This window comes from Myotis daubentonii, chromosome 4 (genome assembly GCF_963259705.1).
Source record: "Myotis daubentonii chromosome 4, mMyoDau2.1, whole genome shotgun sequence".
In the NCBI taxonomy this organism is placed as follows: domain Eukaryota; kingdom Metazoa; phylum Chordata; class Mammalia; order Chiroptera; family Vespertilionidae; genus Myotis; species Myotis daubentonii.
The window spans coordinates 73,198,632-73,220,604 of NC_081843.1; the positions used below are offsets into that span (position 1 = coordinate 73,198,632).

At 38.4% G+C, this 21,973-nt stretch overlaps 1 protein-coding gene and 1 long non-coding RNA gene across 4 annotated transcripts in view; both read left to right on the forward strand.

Annotated features, from left to right (window-relative positions):
• Positions 1-14,969, forward strand: part of LOC132233480 (uncharacterized) — a 37,368-nt gene extending 22,399 nt beyond the window's left edge. Inside the window, exon 2 of the long non-coding RNA XR_009452642.1 lies at positions 11,410-14,969. This is a non-coding gene — a long non-coding RNA (uncharacterized LOC132233480). The remainder of the gene's footprint in view (positions 1-11,409) is intronic.
• MTX3 (metaxin 3) lies at positions 845-14,969 on the forward strand. Of its 3 annotated transcripts, none has more exons than XM_059694230.1 (9): positions 845-959; positions 1,450-1,519; positions 1,927-2,003; positions 3,196-3,288; positions 3,799-3,981; positions 4,127-4,203; positions 4,704-4,861; positions 6,250-6,338; positions 8,953-14,969. In XM_059694230.1, the coding sequence occupies exons 1-9, from the start codon at positions 879-881 to the stop codon at positions 9,061-9,063; spliced, it is 939 nt and encodes a 312-aa protein (XP_059550213.1). In that variant the 5' UTR covers positions 845-878; the 3' UTR covers positions 9,064-14,969. The 3 variants fall into 3 exon arrangements, with proteins under 3 accessions (XP_059550213.1, XP_059550214.1, XP_059550216.1); XM_059694233.1 differs by lacking the exon at positions 845-959 and adding an exon at positions 1,082-1,301; XM_059694231.1 differs by lacking the exon at positions 6,250-6,338.
• Positions 14,970-21,973: the final 7,004 nt, after the last annotated feature.

Here is a 21,973-nt window from a genome sequence, read left to right on the forward strand (position 1 = left end):
TATGTGATTTGCAGGGCCCAGTTGAAAATAAAAATGTGGGGTCACTTTTTCAAAAATTATTAAGAATATCATGATAACAGTGGAACATTAAGGAAGTTGGGTTCTTTTAAGCACAGGGCCCTATGCGAATGCACAGGTCTCACTTCTACTAGTATGAAGTCAGCTTTGCCCCATCTTCAAAGAGCTTCCTGAAGTGAAAAGCAAAAGGTCTGTATCTAGGGATAGAAGCTACAATTGAAATACGTACAAGGGGCTGCAGGAACCTAGAAGTTCCTAACTTTGTAAAATCATCCCTGGGAAAGTGACAATTAAGCTCATTTTTTGAGGGAGCAATGGCAGGGAACAAACATAATTCATCCTGAAAGAAGGCAGAATTCACCTGACAAATTTCAGGAACAGGGTTCCTTTCAAGGAGGGTGGAGCAAGTTAAGATGAGGATGACATCGAGATTGAGTGTGGAAAGAGGCAGAGGCCAAATATGTGGGTGAAGGGGTTGAGCAAGTATGAAGTGCCTACTGTATGCCAAATATGTTTCCCCCTGTCATACTGTTAAACACAACAATCTTGTGAATAAGCTGTTTTACCTATTTCACGAACAGGTTAGTTTAGGCTCAGGGTAGTAAGGTTTAAGGGTTTGGGGCACATTAGGCAGCCAATAAATATTTACAGGATGACTGATGGGTCTGATTTAAGGCCCAGGACTCCTAACGCCTAGGCCGAGCTGGTCCTACCCGTGCTTGGTACCCACCTGCGGTCCTTTGCGTACCTCTCCGAGCCCAAAGGGACCCTTTCCCTCCCGAGCCCCGCCCCTCACTTTCACCTGCCGGAAATCGGGCAGCAGAAGTACTTCCGGGATAGCAGAGGTTGGCCCCGGCAAGATGGCGGCCCCCTTGGAGCTCAGTTGCTGGGGAGGGGGCTGGGGGCTCCCGTCGGTCCACAGCGAGTCCTTGGTGGTCATGGTGAGGCCGCTGCTCGGGCCAGGGGCGGGCAGGAAGGGGCGGGGCCGGCGGCGCGAGGCTGGCAGGCCCGGCGCCGGCGGCCGGTAGCGGTTCCCGCGGGCTGAGGCGGGCAGGGCGCTGCACGGCCCGGGCTGCCTGCCGCTGATGAGTTACCCCTGGCCTGCGACCCCGCCGAGGCGTGCGGGAGACTCCCCGCTCCTCCTCCCGGCTCCCGCGTTATTATTCTCGTCCTTGCAAAGCTATCTGGGCGGTGGGGTGAAAGCCCGAAGCGGGGCACGCGCCGCAACCCCCCCCCCCCCATCCTCCGGGGAAGAACAGGGTTCCCGAGAGCCGGGGAGCGGCGCGCGTGCTCCCGGCGCTAGAGATGGGGGGAGGGCCGCGCCCCCGCGTCGAGAGGTTCTGTCTTTGGAACCGGCTGTGAAGTACAGCAGCTCTGCAGATGTGCATTACGTGCTCAGTCTAAAAGGTTTTATTGCAAACTCTGTTTCAGGCTTACGCCAAATTTTCTGGCGCACCCTTGAAAGTCAGTGTCATAGATAACACCTGGAGAGGTTCAAGAGGTACAGTGTAAACTTTTAACACCCCTTCTACCTTCTTTAAGGGCCTCTTTCCCCCCCGCCCCCCCCCCCCCCCCCAACATAAAGCTCTGAAGCATACAGCCATGGAGTGAGTACCTTGGGATTTTAGGTTTTTGTTTTTTGTGTTTTTTTTTTTACCATGACCTTGGCTGTGTTTTCCTTATGATTTGATCATTCTGAATAATACTTCGAAGTGCAAGCCAAATCAGTGGAAATTATGAGAAATGAAAATGTTCTATCCAAGTGCTCTTTGTGAAATTGCAAAAAACGAAGATGGGCTTACTCATTCCCCCTTCAAATGTGCAATTGGTATAGTGTTTAGAGTATTGGAATATCTTAAGAGGAGATCAAAATGTTTCCTTGTATGTAGACTGTTGTTTTGATTATAGGAGATGTACCAATTTTGACCACTGAAGACAAGATTGTTTCTCAACCAGCAAAAATACTGAACTTTTTAAGAAAACAGGTGGGTGGTTCTTTTTGAAGAAGTAGATTGTTGATCCCTGCATGTTGCTTTAAAAAACACACACAACACATCGTAAGGTTTGCAGATTTTTAAAAAATTCTTTTTTGCCAAGTTAGTAGACACCTGAGGATACCTGGAGTTTAATATAAAACAACTTTCAAGTCATGAGTTATAATGTGATTTTGGAAGTTATAAAGTGAGGTATAGTCCACTTATATTTTTATGCACTTTGCTTAGATTTTATTGAAGTTTAGATATAAGCAGATTCAATTTAGCCATCTTTGCTATTACACTTATTGACATGATTGTCAATTTAGTTTCATACTTGCTACACATTTTGTGCTAGGTATGACATCTGGAATCCCACCAACTAGCAACTATTTATTTTAGTTTTTAAAAAACACTTAACTGATAGTTGTAGTTAAATGTTTCATGCAATACTGTATTCAAGATATTTGAATATGTAAAGATTTTTATAATGTATTCAAAATGAATAAATATGTTAAGACATATAAATGCAAAAGTTACCACTGATTTTGCCAATACTTTAAATTTTTTCTAGTGATTTTTTTTTTTTTTTTTTTTTAGAGGTGGAGGAGGGAAGAGAGAAAGAGAAAGAAACAACAATGTAAGAGAGAAACTTTGATCGGCTGCCTTCTACATGCACCCCTATTAGGGATTGAACCCCTAACCTGGCAACCTGGGTATGTGCCCTGACTGGGAATTGAACTCGCCACTTTTTGGTATATGGGACAACTAGCCACACAAACCAGGGCCACTTTTTTTTTCCTCTTAAAGAAATTTCGCAGCAACAACATTTAAAATTTTTCTAAATTGGAAGTTTTTTTTTTTTCACTGGGGAAAAATGTAACCAGTTAGAACTTTATCCTTACTGTTAACAAAAATAATAATAGCTTCTTTTAATAAGTTTGTATGAAATTGGTCATTAATAATTACTGAAATAGTAGTAGTGAATAAAAAATCGTAAGTTATTGACTTTACTGTATGCATGATACTGTACATTTGCGTTAAACAGCATTTGTTACTAAATTTGTATTTCTTTTTCCCCCTTTTAATATCATGTTTGCCATTTTTGTGGAAGAATAATTAGGAATCCTAGTTTATTTAGCTTTACTCTTTGGGGATGCTCTTGACTTCTGAGGTGTTTTGTTTACTTTATACTTTTTAATAGAAATATAATGCTGATTATGAACTCTCCGCAAGACAAGGGGCAGATACCCTGGCTTACATTGCTCTCCTTGAAGAGAAGCTTCTTCCTGCAGTGGTGAGCATTGGTGAATATTACAGTATTTTAATGCTCTACCAAAAATGCACTTAGTCTGTTTAGAAGAAAAATAATGAAAAGGGCTTAAGAGAGGAAATTTCACTTATATATTAATCTTGATTCTTTCATGTTCCTGTGAAACTGGATTCTGTTCGACATTCAACTAGTATGCAAAACAATAAAGTGAAAAATAATGTCATTTTGGAAATAAAAATTCTTTTTGGGAGGTGGAGTTTATTGTTCCATATATAGAATTGGGTGAAATATATTCCATTCATTCAGCAAATATTTATTGAGCACCTTCTATGTGATAGGCCTGGTTCTGGGTGCCTGGGATATAGTAACCAACAAAACTCACATTTAAAATCTTGTTTAATCCTTGAGTCTTTCTACCTGGAAAATTTGTATGAAGTCATTTTATACAAAGATGTTTATGAAAAATTTGCACATCAATAGAGTGACCTTTTCATTAAATAACATCATTGTAGTATTTTTTCTCTTCTTTTGCAGCTTCACACATTCTGGGTTGAAAGTGACAATTACTTTACTGTGACAAAGCCATGGTTTGCTTCACGAATTCCCTTTCCCTTGAGTTTGATCCTTCCTGGAAGAATGTCTAAGGGAGCACTGACTAGGATTCTCCTGACCAGAGGAGAGCCTCCCCTCTACCACCTCCGAGAAGTGGAAGCACAGGTACGGTCAAGGTTACTGTCAGAGCGAGGGCCCTCCTGAGGAGGGACAAGAGAGATGCAGAGATGAGCTAATCCATAGATACCTACCTAAAAAGGAGTTCTGGAGTATCTGTCCTCCTCCTGAGATGTAATGTCATCCTTATTAGATATACAGAGATGCCAAGGAGTGCCTAAATCTTCTGTCAAACAGATTGGGAACATCTCAGTTTTTCTTTGGAGATACGTGAGTGCATTCCCTTAAAAATCATTCTGATGTTTTGTGTGCATATATTCAATGAGCAATTATTTAAAGCAAGTCCTCTTGTCTTCCCGCTCTCCCAAAAGTGAGTTTTTCACTTTAAAAACATTTAATGGATTTTTACTATGGGGAAACTTTCTGTTGGTGGTAATCTAACATTGACTTAATATACTGCATATGTGTATTGAAAACATCTAAGACTATTTCCATCCTGTCTCCAGTTACTATATAATACACCTGAGTAAAAATGCATTTTAATTTGCAACTGATTTTCTTCTAAATAAAATAAATGGTTACAGTATTAAAAAACAACTGAGTAAAATTCTACTTGCATCATTATTATAAGTTATAATGGATAGTAAACTTTTTAAAACACTAAATTGTATACTTCAGAATTGATTACTATATTTGAGAAAATTTTTTTTTTATAATCCCAAGTTAATATTTTCTTAAGTGATTTTAAAAAATCCTGAATTTATTTTTAGGCCTTCTACCTTGGATGCCTATGTGTTTGGTTTTCTCGCACCTCTTTATAAAGTACGCTTCCCTAAAGTTCAGTTACAAGAACATTTGAAACAGCTCTCCAACCTGTGTCGCTTTTGTGATGACATCCTCAACACTTATTTTAGGCTTAGTCTTGGAGGTAAGGTGGCTTCTCTTCAGCTAATCTTTGTTTGTAAAGAGGATCTGCAAATTTTCCTAAGGACACATAAGCAAGATTCATTACTTACTAAAGAAATTTGTGTATTGTCTTTAAAAGCTGGTTTATATATAGCGCTTCAAAAGTTGCATTTCTCCAACTTTATTTTTATTCCTATATGTTAGTTCTTATTTAAATAGAAGAATGAATATTTGCTTTTTTTTTTCTATTCTTTTGGATTTTATACATTTCTTGCTTTTTGTCTTCTTTAAATATTGCCCCTTTGAAGTGGGTCATTTTCTTCAAAAAGTTTAAACTACAGATATTTATTGAGGTGTTTCTAGATAGCTTTTTTCCTAATGCAAATGGGCAATTACTTTAAATGTTGCTTCTAGCATTTTCATGCATGAACAGAAATCAGTAGCAGATTGATTTTGGTGAGGTACACCCCTATAATTCTACTCCTTGAAAACTGATTACATCAGACTGGAGGTACAGTAAACAGAGGGCACCTGTCATTTAGAAAATGATTTGTTAGGAGTGTAGGCCTTATGCTTAAGTGACTGGGATACCAAATTTGTATTGGAAGACTTGGCAGAAATTGTCCTTTTTATAAAAAAAAATGTATATTTTTTTATTGATTTCAGAGAGGAAGGGAGAGGGAGAGAGAGAAAGAGAAACATCAATGATGAGAGAATCATTGATCAGCTGCCTCTTGCACGCCCCACACTGGGGATCAAGCCTGCAATCCGGGCATATGTCCTGACTGGGAATGAAATCGTGACCTCCTGGTTCATAGGTCAACGCTCAACCACTGAGCCACAGCTGGCCAGGCAACTTTGTTACTTTGAAGCAGTGGTTGGCAGAACTGTCTACAGGACAAATACAAAAGCTTGGGTCCTCTACCAGATTTGCCAAATTAGAGTTTTTAAAGGATAAATCCCAGGAACCCGTATTCTTTTTTAAGTCCCTCCAAATACTTTGGATGTCAGGTGGATGGATACCTATTTAGAGTCACTGCCTTAGAATGCTATCCAAATAGTTGTAACTAAAGACATATTTGGAATGGTTGGGGGAAAAGGCACTACTTAAATTTGAGAAGGAAATGAGGAGTGCTGTGCTTTTTTACTAATCACTTTGGCTAGCTGCAACCCACTTGGCCAACTTTGTTACTTTGTCTACTCTGTGGATAAATTTAGTCCTTTTGTTTAGGGTTTGGTTTTGGAGTATTGCTTTCCCACTTAAGTTTGCTTTTGAATGCAGAATGGTTTTTCTCTTTGCCTTTTTTTGGAGGGTGGGCCACTTGGGAGGGTCAAAATTCTTTTAATGTAAACAGCTTTAAAGGCTTTCAAATTTTCCTGTCTTTCTGATTTCTGTCCCTGGCTTCTTAGGCATCTCTCCTGCTGGACAAGAAACGGTAGATGCAAATCTGCAGAAACTCACACAGCTTGTAAATAAGGAATCCAACTTGATTGAAAAGGTCAAGTTTACTTCAATCATTTTTTAAAGTAGTAATTTAGTATTTCCCTTTCTGTAGTTAATATTGTAATTTAGGTTATGAATTAACTTTACCTTTAAAAAGAGCTAATTTTTTTTTTCAGAAAGCTGTTTAAATATACATTTACTAAAGTTCTATAGTATAATATAGTATTTTGAAGTCAAAAGTGGCCTGATAACTTTGGAGAAAGATCTGATGATGGTTTTTGGTTTACGTTTACCACACAATTAGTATTTTTCAAATTAGGAGACCAAAAGCCTGGCTTAAAAAAAAAGAAGACAAAAATACTTCTTGCTTGCTTGTCTCTAAAAGTTAACATTTCTTGAGATTGGAAGCATCTGTGCTTATCCTTTCTTGTTAATTGTATTATGATGTCTTGTTCTTTCTTCCACATGGACTGCTTTATATTTTCTCCTTCCTGTCCTCTGTTCTAAAAGTGGTGCACAATTTTTTTTTTTTTATCAGTGTGGATATTTTGCCATTTTGGGGTATTCATTTGGTGAGAGAGATATTGAGGAACTGGGTAGGCAAGAGAGCCAACAATGAAAATTTCAAGGGTGATTCTAATTGGGAAATTACAAGAGAGTTATGCATTTCTCCTCCCCTCCCCCGCAAGTGTCTGGTAAGCTATATTGTATTAGCTTTATAAGAGTTATCTGATTTAATCTATGCTACAAGTCCTTTATCATCCCCGTTTTACAGATGAAGATACTAAAGCTTCAAGAGTAGCTTATGTCACCTGCCCAAGGTCATTCAGGTGACAAGAGTTAGAGAGGTTGTTTGAACCCTAGAAATCGGAATCCAGCATGGGCTTTGCAGTTAGTCAGCCATCTAACTCATGGATGAGATTATGTATCCATTACTAGTACTACTAGGTTTATAAGTGCCACTCTCTGGAATGACAGTTCTGTTTCTTTTTATTGTATTTTATGTGTTGTTAGAACTAGAGAAGTGAGTAAAACGGCAGTAAAATTGTAAGAGTTCATTACTAAAGTTTGGGTAAGCTAAGTAAAAGCCTAGTTTGTTTTAATTCTTTGTCCAAACCAGTAACTCTCATGAGAGGAAATATATTCTGTTAAGTATGGATAATGGAAAGATTTCTGAAACTATTATCTGCTAAGTGAAAGCTGTCCAGTATAGTTTCCATTGTCTATATGCGGCAAATTCATGTACACTTCATCTTGGGTCATCATCAATATATGGAAGTTTTTTTGACCCTATTTCAGCACTGCCCCACCCCTTCATACCTGCTGTTCAGTTTGCTTCACTGTTTGCTACAAGTCATTAGCAGTGGTTCTCAATCTTCCTAATGCCGCGACCCTTTAATACAGTTCCTCATGTTGTGGTGACCCTCAATTTCATTGTTACAAATTGAACATAATTAAAGCATAGTGATTAATCACAAAAACAATATGTAATTATATATGTGTTTTCCGATGGTCTTAGGCGACCCCTGTGAAAGGGTCGTTGGACCCCCAGGTTGAGAACCGCTGCATTAGAGCAACAAATCCTAATGGCTACTATTGCTCACTGTTTGGACAGAAAATCTAGAGTGTTTTTTTTTAAGAGTTATGTTTCAGGAACTTAGTTTTGGCAAGGAAAAGAAGACATCTTAACACAGTTGATTCAAAGAATTCACTGGAGATACTCTTTTCATTGGCAAATTAAAAGTTAATCTTTTATTCTCTTTCCTGTCCTGCAAGTCCTATGTACCTCTGCTGAAACATTTGCACTCTGCTTTATAAGAACATCTTGAGAAGATAAAAGGAAGTTGTGTTCAAAACTCTAAAAAACATGCATATCAAGTGGGTAAAAAGATGCTATATTCTGTTGGCTTTGAATCTTTGATGGCAGCTGTCTTTTTGAAGTGAAACTGACAGTGAGCTCAGCACCAGCACTGGAGTCTTGAGCCCTGTTTGCAGGGTGCTCTGGTTAAAGATAGTTTTCTAAGATCTGACTCAGTTCTAAATAACGCCTCTCCTAGTGTTTCCAGGGATGCTAATGTACTCCTAAGGGTAAGTCTGAAACCCTTGGACATGTTTTCAATGTGCTCCATATTAATTTGTTTCTCTAGAAGACTTATGTTCAAATGTCAGCTCTGATATTAGCTTTGCAACTGAATGCAAATTCCTTAACCATTCTGAGCTTTATTTTGCTAATCTGTAAAATAGGGAGTGATTATATCTGTTTTTTCCTTCACAATGATGTTGGGAAAAACAATTGAGGTATTGTATGTGTACAAACTGTGTAAACTGTGGAGCTTAATAACAGAAGTATTGCTTTTACTGTTAGAAGACCTCTTAAACCAAGTCATGCTATGGTTGAGTTCAACAGAACATTCATTTTGTGGATTTACTATAATATTGTGAAGGCACCAAGGATGAGCTATATTGCTTTTTACATATACTGATTCAGCTGGTATTTGAGGTATGACATTTAGAATTCTTGAGAGATTATTTGCAAGAAAAAGGTTTTCTGGCAGTTTTAGAGACATATGGTTCTGTACTCTTCTAGGCTATAGTTTGGATGGGGAGCCGCAGTCCACATACGGGGTGCCACAGCCATTAGTCAGATGTACCTTTTGTGCTCTCCACAGATGGATGACAATCTTCGCCAAAGCCCTCAACTTCCTCCTCGGAAATTGCCAACACTTAAATTGACTCCAGCAGCAGAAGAAAGTGATTCCTTACAGCGGCTATCACCCTGACAGACAGCATGCTTTGTGTCAAAGTCATATGATCATTGCAGTAATCTCTTATACTAATTGTGTGAAAACACAAAGAAAATGCTGCTAATAGGTATGAGGAAGACTCTAAAGCAAGAGAAACTTTCTGTGACATCTATTTTTTTAAATTAGGAAGCTTGTCTTTTAGCTGGCAATGCACTTTAAATACCACCAAAATAAATACTAAATGAACTTGGGGGCGGGGGGGAGAAAACATAATGTACTGTATATATTTAAAAAATAACAACCAGTCTTAATCTTGGCAGATTTTTGCCTTTTGCAAAGAAAAATTACTTATAAGAGAATCTTATTTTAGTGGCTGAGGTGCTTCTGTTGTGCTAAAACATGGTTCACATGTTGCTGACCAAAAGCTACAATTCTGTTCTGAATGTGCACTCTTAATTTATTCAAGCTAATTTATTAATTTTAGTTTCTTAAAGCAGTATAAATAACTAATATGTGGTCCCATGGCTGAGGCCTTTTGCTTCTTTTTAGAAATTAGATGCCTAATTTTAGAGAATTGGAAAAATATACTATCCTAATATTCTATTTACTTCCATAGAAAAGCCTGTATTTAATTGTAGAAAGCAATGAGGAATGTGCTTTTTAATTATGCTCTCATAAGACTAATCATTTGGGGGGGTTAGTACCATATGTAAATATTAAAAGTGGTTATATAAATATAAATCTGACCATATGCACTTCAGTATTACTTTAGTATTTGTTGACATGTTCAATCTAGGTTAGTAAGGGCTCTTTTAGTTTATTGGGTGAATGTGGCAACTTTAGACCTTTGTATTTCAGTATATCTTTAACTCTGGTCATCTCTTTCTGGAATCGATTTCAGGAGAACTGAATGTGTTGCTCATCGTTATTATGCCAGGCTGTAAAGTTTTATTGAAACTTGTCCCTTTCTTAGACACTACTGAAAAGGAACCCCACTAGAGTAATAGAAGTACCTACTGTGTGCCAGTCCAAGTTCATCATGCTTGGCTCACACCAGTGCTCTTTCATAATAAGCATATCATGTAATTAAAAGTTTCATGACAACTAATTATTTTTTATGTAGTTTAACTATAGTTAAAGGATCCAGTGGAATAATTGGGAATAGCAGTACATTTTAAAGCATATTTTCTATTTATTGGATGCTGACCTGTTAAAGGATTTGCTGTGCAAGTAATTTTACTTATAATAGAATCTTACTTTAGTGGCTGAGGTGCTTCTGTTGTCCTAAAACCACTTCTGGGATTTTTAAAATATAGGACCCTGTGTTTGATTAGTGTCTTAAAAGATTACTATGGTGCTCAGCAAACCTTATCACGTCCTGCAGAAACCCACAGGCTAAGAAAACAGCTTTGCAGTCAAGACTTGTCTCATGTGAGCTCAGCTGTGTTTGACCTGCATCCTCTCAATTTGTTCTGTATTTCAGTAACTATTTATGTAGGAGTCTTTAAGTCCTTGTAAATATTTCTTTTTAAAAGTGAGAAACAAGGTGGTCTTCAATATCTTGTTCATCTGTTTGGATGCATTTAGGGAAAGTAACTAATGAATTTCACGTAAGTTTTGCAACAGGTGGGAGAGAGTGAGTGTGCACACATTATGCATTAATCTTCTTTAGTTTTCAGCAATCTGAAATCCATATGAATATTTCTACATTAGAAATCATGACCAGAGGGCTTTGTGTTGTCTTCTAGGACTGATGTATGTTGGAGGAGGTTGGTTAGCACATTGACTAGACATCTGTTTATGCTTCAGTCAGGGTTCATCATTTTCATTATGATTTGTATTAAAACTTCCAAAATGCATTTGAAGTGGCTTACAATTGTCAAACACATGTAAAACAGGCAATAAAAATAAAAATTTTAAAAAATAAAAAATTTGTGAGAGAAAGAGCTATCCCAACACTAACAGATTATAAAATTGAATGGTAAATTTAATTCCAAATTTCTCTATAGGCAAAGTAAAGAGATAATACTGGGCTATGTAAGTTTTTATGTCAGTAAAACCACTAATGGCCATGAATAACAAAAATGTATTTAAGTTTTTATAAGAATGTGGGAGCTCATGTTCTTACAACATAGACTTCAGCCGATAAGCATACTGTAAGATTTCATGTGTTGAAAGTTTAATCAAAAGACATCATCTATATATATAAAAGCCTAAGCGACCGTTACAACCGGTCAACTGATCGCTATGACCCGCGCTCCCTCAGCCAACCTCCTGTGGGCCCTTATCTGGCCGGCTGGCCGGCTGGCCCTGATCAGCCCCGATTGCCAGCCAGTGCCGAGGGACCCCACCCGTGCACAAATTCGTGCACTGGGCCTCTAGTTTTAGAATAACAAGTATTTGTCCTTTATTAGTAAAGATGACTAAATATGATTTATTTCCTTTTGGTCATTCCTGCTCTGAACTGCCTTTAGCCTTACACTACATAGGCCATGATGCTTCCAGACTACTTCTAAGATGCAAAATGTAGTTTAGATAGGTGAAAATTTATATGTTGGTTTACTTAGTTGAGCTCTTTTGGTATAAGCCACTGAGATACTAGGAAGCTCTCAGTGAGCACAAACCACCGCAGAGATGCTGCATACCTAGAAACAGCTTTCCAGACTGGACAGAGAGCTTGTGATCAGCCTGTCAGGATATGCTTTGTATAAAGTTCGAGTTTGTTGAGCTAAATGGTCCACAGTCTTAAACAAAATGCTGTGACCTACTTTCTTTTGGAGGTGATGGTGGAGGAGAATATAAAAGAGACTATTTTCATGTTTATATTTGTGGTATAGTATTAGAAAATTGTCAGGCAATTCCCACCTGATAAAGATCCCACATCAACTGTCATTTATGATTTGTATTAAAAAGGCATAAAAAAGACAAATGTTTTTATCTTTTTCTTCCTTTGGTACCTAGGTTTACTCTTGAGGATAAAATATTTTGAAAATAGTTCTGTGTCTCCAGGTGGTAGTCCTTCGCTTTGCATGTGTTACCTCTCTAACCACCCAGAGTTAGGAGATGAACGGGGGGTTCACACTCTAATGAAGAAGGTGCAGCATGCCTGTGTGCTTTTTGTTTAGGCCAGTTGTCGGCAAACTGCAGTTCGCGAGCCACATGCGGATCTTTGGCCCCTTGAGTGTGGCTCTTCCACAAAATACCGACTTCTGCGCATGGGCCATGAAGTTTCAATCGCACTGTACGTGTGTGCCCGCATGTGGTATTTTGTGGAAGAGCCACACTCAAGGGGCCAAAGAGCCGCATGTGGCTCGTGAGCCGCAGTTTGCCGACCACTGGTTTAGGCTCACAGGGATTTAGTAATTGACTTTGTCTTGGCTTTCTTATTTATAATTGAAATCCTGAGCACAGCCACAGAGTATAATTTGGGTTGTGAGGATGGACTTTTGTATATGTTGTTGGTGTTAGGAAGTATATCTTTTGCCTTTCTTCTTGTTCAGTTCTGTGGAATTTACATTTCAATGTTTTCATATTTTTATAAGGGTTTGCAAAATAATTTAGCCCAAACTCTTGTTGGGATGTAGTTGGGATGCAGATTACCTGCCCTAGACTTAAAACTATTGTGACTGAGGTGGAGAGGTAATCTCAGAATCAAAAAGAGACAGCAGCTATTTGTTCCAGATGAAGGGGCCAATGATTGAGAATTAACATTCTTGAACAATGATACAAGAAAGGGTAACTTTGACTTGGACATTTTTAAATAGAGAGGGGAATGGGTTTTTTGTTTGGATAGAAAAGTATTCAGAACAAAACAAAGTAGTTTCTTTATACAGGAAATAAGTCATTTTGTATCTTCATTATTGATTGGAAATTATACTGTAAGTTTTTTAAAGACATGTTTTAGTTTCTTGGAGAAGTAGTTCCTGAAGGTGTATTTTGGTTATTATATGAATAAAGTCAAATAAATTTGGGAAGTGTCGGGTTAGACCAGCCGTGGGCAAACTACAGCCCGCGGGCCGGATCCGGCCTGTTTGAAATGAATAAAACTATTGAAAAAAAAGAGCGTACCCTTTTATGTAATGATGTTTACTTTGAATTTATATTAGTTCACACAAACACTCCATCCATGCTTTTGTTCCGGCCCTCCGGTCCAGTTTAAGAACCCATTGTGGCCCTCGAGTTAAAAGTTTGCCCACCCTTGGGTTAGACAAAGTTAAGTTACTGCAGGCCTTTCAGAACCTTTGGTATGCTATTGTGTGGTTTCAATCTCCAAGAAGTACCTGTATCTTATTTTTGTGTGGATTTCTTTAAATAGGTGTTTTGTGAGATTTGTGTTCTGAGAAATACACTTAGGGAAATGCTGCCCTAGAGTGTTTTGGGTGTTTGTGTTCACTGCGAAGGTTTCCCATTGGTGTCCCTCTGGTGAATGGTGGCACATGGGAAGAGACAGGTCAAGACTCCCTTGGCCCGTAAATTGAGAGATGGGTGGCTACAGGTGTGCTGGTTGGTTAGGTAGGCACATGGTAGACCCATGGCCAGACGAGCGCCACTTTCCCTAGAATCCCAGTCGGCTTGTGAACTGGTGGTTTCAGAAAACTAACCACTTCATAGGCATCTAGGAGACAGAGGGAATCAACTTGGAATTCCAGAACAATCGTCCAAACCGTTTTTATAGCACTAAAGTCACATACAAGCTGGTTATTTTATATATATATAAAAATATGTACACACATAAGTATGTATACACATGCACATACTAGCATATAAGTATGTGTATACACACACACACACACACACACACACACACACGCACAGTGTCCTAGAAAGTTTAGTTGCTTTAAGAACAAAGCAAAGGAAGGTTAATGTTTTCAAGTTCTGATAGACATTCCCGAAGACAGTCTAAACATGAATTGTATATTTTTTGGCATGAGGGTTTATAGTTCTTATTAAATTCTCAGCAGTTTCTATATCCCCCAAATTTTAAACCTCACTAGCCTCCACATTGCAGAGGACTAAGTATGTTTAATTTCATTTCCAGTATAAAACCAGATTACTCGTCAGGTACAAGGATGCTTTTGTCTGTCTTCTGTAGTGTGTACAGTTGCAGATTCGGAACACCTGCAATGCTTTGGAGTGCATTTGATGGAAAGCTTGCCTTTGGGTTTTGAGTTGTGTAATGGGGAACATCTAGCCATGTGAAAAGCAGTTGAACCTTTGTTCTGATTCTTCAGCTTTCCTCATGCAAAGTCAGAGAAATGCCTTTTAATCATTGAGTTTATATATCCCAGATCCTTGGAGATCAAGGAAAATGACGTGCCAGAATTTGCATCAGTGCTTAGCGAGTCCTGAACTACAGAGAAGGTAGTGCTGGCCTTTCATTCTTTGCACTGTTGGCTCCTTTTGCATTGCTGGCATCTTTATTTCTTGGCAAAGGAAAGGTGTACTCAAGCTTTTATGTTAATTACATAAAGATGAGTTTTATTTCTCTTTTGATTTTATGTCTTATTTTGTAAAATAGGAAATAATGTCTTTCCATTTTTCTGTTTGTCTTGAAGTGGAAATTTGAGGTGTTTGGATGTAACTTTAGCTTTCTGGAAGAAGGACAGCAGAGAAGATGAGTAAGAAATATATGTGTGTACATAATTATTGGCTTTGATCCACCAAGCTTATCTTTGAATGGTAAACATTTTAAATATCAGTTCCAGTACAAATACTATGGTTTTGTTATAAACAATCTTAAAATAAGCAATTTTGGTCATAATTTCAATATTCTAGCTTTGTCTAGTGTGAGTATGTTTTACTCAGAGACAATATATAAATGCCCAGAATTGGTGATGAAGATAATGTTGTAAAGAATTTATTCTGATAAATGAGAAACTGGATATAATGTCAAAATAGCTGTTTTCACAATAAAATCTCAAATTGCCTGGATGTTTATTAAATCCTGACTTGATGTTATTTATTCCTTGAGGTGAATTTTTGGGTGGTTGAAATAGTTACTCAGTGTTGGGACTGAGCTAGGTAGGGGATTGTTCTTTTTAAAATGTTTATTCTTCTATGGTGCATTGAGATCACTTGTGCTCTTTCCACCCAGGCCAAGTGAGGTTAGAGGCCTGCTCCCTAGACCACTGGTACGTGCATGACCTCAGACAACTCACGCAACTTCTCAGGGCTACAGTTATCTCATCCCTTTGGCAGTCTAAGTTTTTGAAAAGTTTCCCTTTTGCCCACCTAGATAGTCCAGCAATGTCCCATGTAATTGAATGGAAGACATACACTGAGAAAAACAGTGCAATTTTAGTTAGGAGGGAAGATACGTTTTTGTATGCTTTTAAAAAAAATATGTTTTTATAGATTTCAGAGAGAGGAAAGGAGAGGGAGAGACAGATAGAAACATCAGTGATGAGAGAGAATCATTGATTGGCTGCCTCCTGCATGCTCCCTACCAGGGACCAAGCCTGCAACCCGGCATTGTGCCCTGACTGGGAATCAAACCATGACCTCCTGGTTCATAGGTTGATGCTCAACCATTGAGCAACATTGGCTGGAGTAGGATATATGGGTATAGAGAACCGTGGTAGAGCTGTTAGTCAAGTAAGGGCAGGTTCCCTGAGAGAATGAGTATCTTCGTTAGAATGTATCTTACTAAATTGAGGTATAATTTACATATAGTAAAATGCATCAGTCTTCCAAGTAGAGCTGTTCAGGTAAGTATATATTTTTCTCATATGAGATGCCCGCTATCCCTAAAGAACACAAATCTTAGTTGCTTATGAACTTTGGGTTCCAGATGAACAGTCCTTGGGTGGATTGAGGTGGATGACAATGATTACTTATCTTCAGCAAAAGAGCAGGAAAGAATAGTATCATGGAATAATGGAATTCTTTTGAGGGAAGACAGCATTTGGAGTCACAAACCAGAGAACCATACAACAAAGAACTTCAGAAACTTTGCTTCTTAATTGCCCAGCTCAGAGGCTTGACTTTGGTCTGGAACCATTTTGGGTGCTCAGAAACTCCTGGGTAACTACTTGTCCAGTGATGGTACGCTACAAGATAAACAGTGCTCTGTTTTTCCTTTGCCACTAATAGAAGCTATTGGTAGGAAAACTTAAGTTCTGTCATAATGGGATCTTGTCCTAAGTGAATCTCCATAGCAGAAAGACTGAGATCAAGGGAACCTGTGAGATCACTGAGTGCTGCCCATATGTTTGAGAGAACTGGTTATGAGAACAAGAAGGGGTGGTGGTGGGGAAATGTAAGGATCTGTCTGACTCAATATCATCATGTAAGAAAGTTTCCAGTTGTAGAGCAAAGGAGACACTGGTCCCTTCTTGATCTAACTGATAAGACTTCAGGAGAAAGAATGAGAAACTAGGGTCCCTTTCTCTAGGTACATTAGTCAGCCTCCTGGAATGCGGTAGACCTGTGTGATTAAGAAATGAAGACAGCTGTGCATCATCAAAGACATTTCTAATTTCCAACACAGCCAACTCAAGGCTCCAAAAGTACTCTTCCAAGTGGGAAAGAGGTTATTACATTTATCCTACTTTTTGAGTAAGGGAGTGAAAAGAATAGGAAAATGTTAACATGTGCGAATACAATTAAGGATTGGTTGCTCAGATCCTAGTTTGGGAAAGGTGATCCTCTCAAGAATTCCCACTTTGAAAAAGTTAAGAAATCTTTCTGTGTAGAAAGATGACACTTACTAAATATCACAGTTAAGACCAAACAGATTTCAGTTTTATTTTAAATGCAAGAAGCAAACTAACTTATTTGAAGACTGTCAGATTGTGCATATTCTGATGATATGGGTTGTCCCAGTTTTACCATGAGGGAGGAAATTTCCTTTTTCATCTATCTGATGAAGATGTTTTACATTTTATATTACATATAGCAACTAATTCAGAGGGTGACTATTTTACTTTAAAATGGTTTAGAAGAAGGTGAAAAGAGGTATAGTAGGAGTAGAAATTAAGAGGAAAACACACACACACACAAAGAAGTTTAGATATGATATAATTGGAACTATGGAGATGGAGAATGGGATGTAGAAAGACAGTGGACTTTAGAGTTGAAAGCCAGGCTTAACACAAGATACCAAAATGGCGATTTGAGCAAATTACTTGATTCTTAATCTGCATTACTGTTTATTGCAATGCAGTGGAATAACTGAATCTGAATGAATGAACATTTTTATGTGTTTGTTTTTTTAATGATTAAAATGTAGAAGATACTAATAGAAAGAGCCCCATTCCACCTCTTATGAAAACCCTGTTAACATGGGTATCTATGCTTCCAGTCTTTTTTTTCCTATATACTAGTACTCACACACATGAACAACCCTGTATATATTGTAATCCCATAGTATGTACTATTCTGTAATATGCTTTTTCACTTAGTATTCAGAAAATCTTGTCGGTCATTACATATTCTATATGATTATCAAAAGCTATGTGTAATTTCATTGTATAAATGTAGCATTGTTTATTTCATTCCCTTGTGAGGGACATTAAAGTAAGTTCCTCTGTAATGGTCCTTGCTACATATTAAATTGTTTTCAGGAAGATTGAACTTTATATTCTCTGCAGCCCTATGGAGGAGCCTGATTACTGCATCCCCACCAGCTTTACACATTCCTTCTCTCTTCACCAACTTCATGGGTAAAAAATAATATTTTTATTTATTTAATTTGCATTTATTTGATAATTAGTAAGGTTGAATATGTTTCCCCATATGGCTGTCGTCCATTTGTATTTCTGTGACTTGTCTATTCATATTCCACATAAAAGGCAAATCTCCGGACTTCTCTGCAACATGTTTTCTTACCTGTAAAATGGGGCTTTCGTGTGGTCTACTGGTAAATGGGACAACACACCGCAGACCCAGAATATGGCAGGTGCCAACAGTGTTACTTCCCTCAGGTTCTTTCCTGGATCAAGAACATCATAAAAGATGGAGCTCTATTATCCCCACACCTAGCACAATGCTTGGAACATTGAAAAGGTTCAAAAAGTTTTTGAGGAAGGAAGGAAGACTTGAAAACATTTTTAGTATATCAGGAAAAAGAGTGAGAAAAGTTGAAGCCAAGATCCAGTGAATCAGCAGTGAGAAAAGTGGTGGGTTCCTCAGAAGCTCACTATTAAAATAGAAGAATTTAAGTTTTCTCAAAACTCTACTAAGAAGCAATTTCTTACAAACTGAAGTGGCGAAAGGACATTAAATACCTATATCCAAGTCTATACCTAGCCTTGAAAAGTTGAGTGATTATTTTTTGTAAGGTAAAGAGTAAGAATACTCAGAAATATGACTAGTTAAAGGTATTACATTTTTTGTAAAGTGAATAACAATTTAAAAAATGATTAATCCTGATTTTCACATTAGATTTGCAGAGAATAGGAGCAAATGCATAATATAGTCATATTAAAAATGGTAATAAATTAAAGTACCTTAGGGTGCTAGTACCTCGAATGGAAGGAAGAGAATAGGTCTTGTTTTATTCAACATGTCCTGTGATTGTGGGGGAGAGGGATCAGTGTTTCGTTAATGAGATTTGCAGATGGCTTTAAATTGAGAGGTATTGTAAACAGCAGGGATGACTGAGAAATGATACAAGAGGAGCTGGAAAGGTTAGGAACATGGACAGGAAATCAAATGATTCATCCTGGAGTAATGCAAGCCAATCTGACATCTGGGGCCAAATAAGAAATACAGATACACCATGAAAGAGACAAACATGGAACATAGTCATCTCAAAGGAGGTTTGGGAGGGGGGGAGGGACGAGGGGGAGGAGATGGGTTGGGTACCAGAGGAGAATAAGAGAGATAGGAAGCAGGAGCTAATGGTTATCGAATGCTTACATATGCCCACTACTATGATTTGATACTTTCAGTGTTGATTTCTTTTTTTTGGACCAAAGTTAAATTCAGTGCTATGTAAGAAGCAGAGTTTTTGAGGACTTATTATGTGCAAGATCCCAGTACTTAATGAAGCAAGAACTCAGCTCCCCTCTAGTTGATCCATATGGTTATTAGAGTGTTATAGAGAGCACTGTTGAAGTGGCCTGGGATCTTCAGAAAAGCTTTAGCAGGAAAGATTATTTGCTATATTTCTACGGGCATTTCTCATTCAGTGGGTGTTTCCAAGAATTCTTGGAGCAGCTTCCTCTAGGTTATCCAGCAGCACTATGGTGGCCCCATAAAACGTTTGTTGAGTTAACACAGGAGTCCAGCTTAAGCCAAAATAAGATCTGTGTCTCACAATGGCTGCCCCATGAGGTGGTCCATTCCTTCCATCCATGCTCATCTCTCTTGCTTCCAGTGCTCTCATGTTAACCTCTAGTAACACTGAGCTCCTATCCCAGCCCTTCGCTGGTTTTACTACTATCCCTTATCCTTCTCTCTTGTTACAAAAGTCTAGTGGCCATTTGTATTTTCTCTAGATGTTAATAAGCTAAATAAGATTTGTTCAAGGCTATAGATCTGGCCTAATTTAGGAATCTCTCTCTCTCTCTTTTTTTTTTTAATGGAGACACCACTTCTCATTTTTTCAGTTATATGGACTTGCCGAACTGGGTCAGAGTGAGGACTCCAGAGAGATGAAGAGGAAAAGGACCAAATTATTCTAGGGAGGACAAACCTAAGCAAGTGATGTTGACTGTACCTATTCCCCATCCTGAGGAGAAGACCAGAACACTGGTGCAAAGAATATGTTGAAGGAATGAGCTGTAAAGGAGAGATGTCAAAGATACGTCACTTGTAGTTCCAGTTCTAGCTTATAAAATGTGTTAGTGGCTCAATTGGAAGCTTGCAGCTAAATGTGTCACCTATCCCAATAATATTTGCCTGTAACAGGAACCCCTGTGGCTAAAACATTCATTCAACAAGTATTTACTGAGTGCCTCCTATTTCCAGGCATTGTTCTTGGTACTGAGGATATATCAATGAACAAAACACAGATCTCTGTCCTTGTGGTAGTTACATTATAGCAGAGGAGACAATTAATAATGAAGCTAATGAATAAGCATGATATAATATAGTATAAAGTGATAAATGTTATGGGAAAGAAAAAAATAAAGCAGGATAAGAGGGCTGGCAGTCCTGGGGTTGGTGCCAAGTGACAGTATTAAATATGGCAGGGTAGACTTCATTGTGAAGATGACATTTGAACAAAGACTTGAAAGAAGTGTTGGGTTGCAGATATCTGACAAAGAGCCTTCTAGGCATTGGGTATAGGTGGAATAATGGCCCCAAGGTAGGGCTTGTCTGGCATGTCTGAGAAATAGGGAATGAGCAAAGGGGAAAGTAAAAAAGATGAGGTCAGTGAGCTAAGGGCTGAGAGCAGACCAGGTAAGAACTTGTAGGCATTTGTAAGCCTTTGTGTAATGAGGTGATATCACTATAACTTTTTAAAAGGATTACTTGAGCTTTTGCACTGGGGATAGGATATAAGCAGGAAGACAAGTTGTTGACTACGTTATAGTACCCCAGCTAAGAGATTGTGGTGGTTCAGGTGAATGAGCAGTGGTAAGAAGGATTGGATTCTGGATATATTCTGCAGGCACTATCAACAAGTTTTCTTGACTGATTAAATGTGAGTTGTGCGAGAAAGAGAAGTCAAGTGACTTTAAGACTTTTGACATGAGCCCTGGATGGATCAAGTTGCCATCAACTGAGACAGGGAAGACAGAGTAGAACAGCTTTTGAGGGGGATTAGGAGTTCTGTGTTTGAAAGGTTGAGTTTGTGGGGCCTCAAACATCCAAGTGGAAATGTTGAGTAAACACTTGAGTAGATATGAGTCTGGAGTTCAGGAGACACAAATTTGGAGATACACATAGAAGAGTCATCAGGATAAAGATGTTATTTAAAACCATGAGACAGAATGAGATCATCAAGGGGGTTTAAGTCAGAAAAGAAGAAAACTTAGAAATAAGCCCAGGGACATTCTGCATACTAAAAGATCAGGGAGAGAAGCAGCATTGAGATCAGAGGAAAATCAAAAGAATGTAGTGTTCTTGAGGCCTCATGAAGAATGTGTGCCAAGAAAGAGGGAGTGATTGACGGCAATGAATACAGCTGATGGATCATATAAGACAGGGACCGAGACTTGGCCACTGGATTTAGCAAAATGGAGGTCATCTGTGACCTTGATGAGAAATTTCAGTGGAGTGTTAGATAGGAATAGATTCATGGGAGACCAGCAGGAGAGGATTGGGAAGTGTGAGAAGAAAAGAATGATGAATAGGATAATTTTAAACAGTATGACAGAGATGGGAAAGATATCTAGAAGTAAAAATGCCTTCACCTGGGCCCTTGAGCACCCAGCCATCTATTATGTATGTATATTTATGTATAGCTGCAAATCAAGTCAGCATACAGCCAGCAGTGTTGGGCTAGGACTAGGACATTAGAAAATCTTCCCTATTAACAGAGATCTGAATGGATTAAACAGAATTGGTCAGGGGACTTTTTACTTATTACAAAAATATTGCTATTTGAAACATGGGCTTTTTCTCATAATGATGAGCTAAATTATTTTCTTTTGCAAATAAGGTCTAGCATATTAACACTTTTATATTTAGTTAAGCTAAATGATGCAGAGACCAAGTCAATCACTGGGGTATTTTCTTCTTTGTCTGGAGGATTTCAGCCTCTGTGGTTTAGGTAATAGAATTAGTTTCCTCTACCCAGGCCTGGGGCCCAGAGAACTGAGCCTAAATGAAGTCAATCTGCATGTTTATTTTCCATTTGAGCTACTTAATGACTGTGTGCATTCATCGGGGGACAGGATGTGAACATATTTGAAAATTAAAGGGTTATCGTTCCAGAAAGCATTGAGGATGCTGTGTAAAGCATAAGTACGTGTTTGGGAAAATGTTTAAAGGTGCAGACTAGTCTGATAAGTAACCAGAAGCCTGGGTGTCATCTCTCTAGCCCTCTCTATCT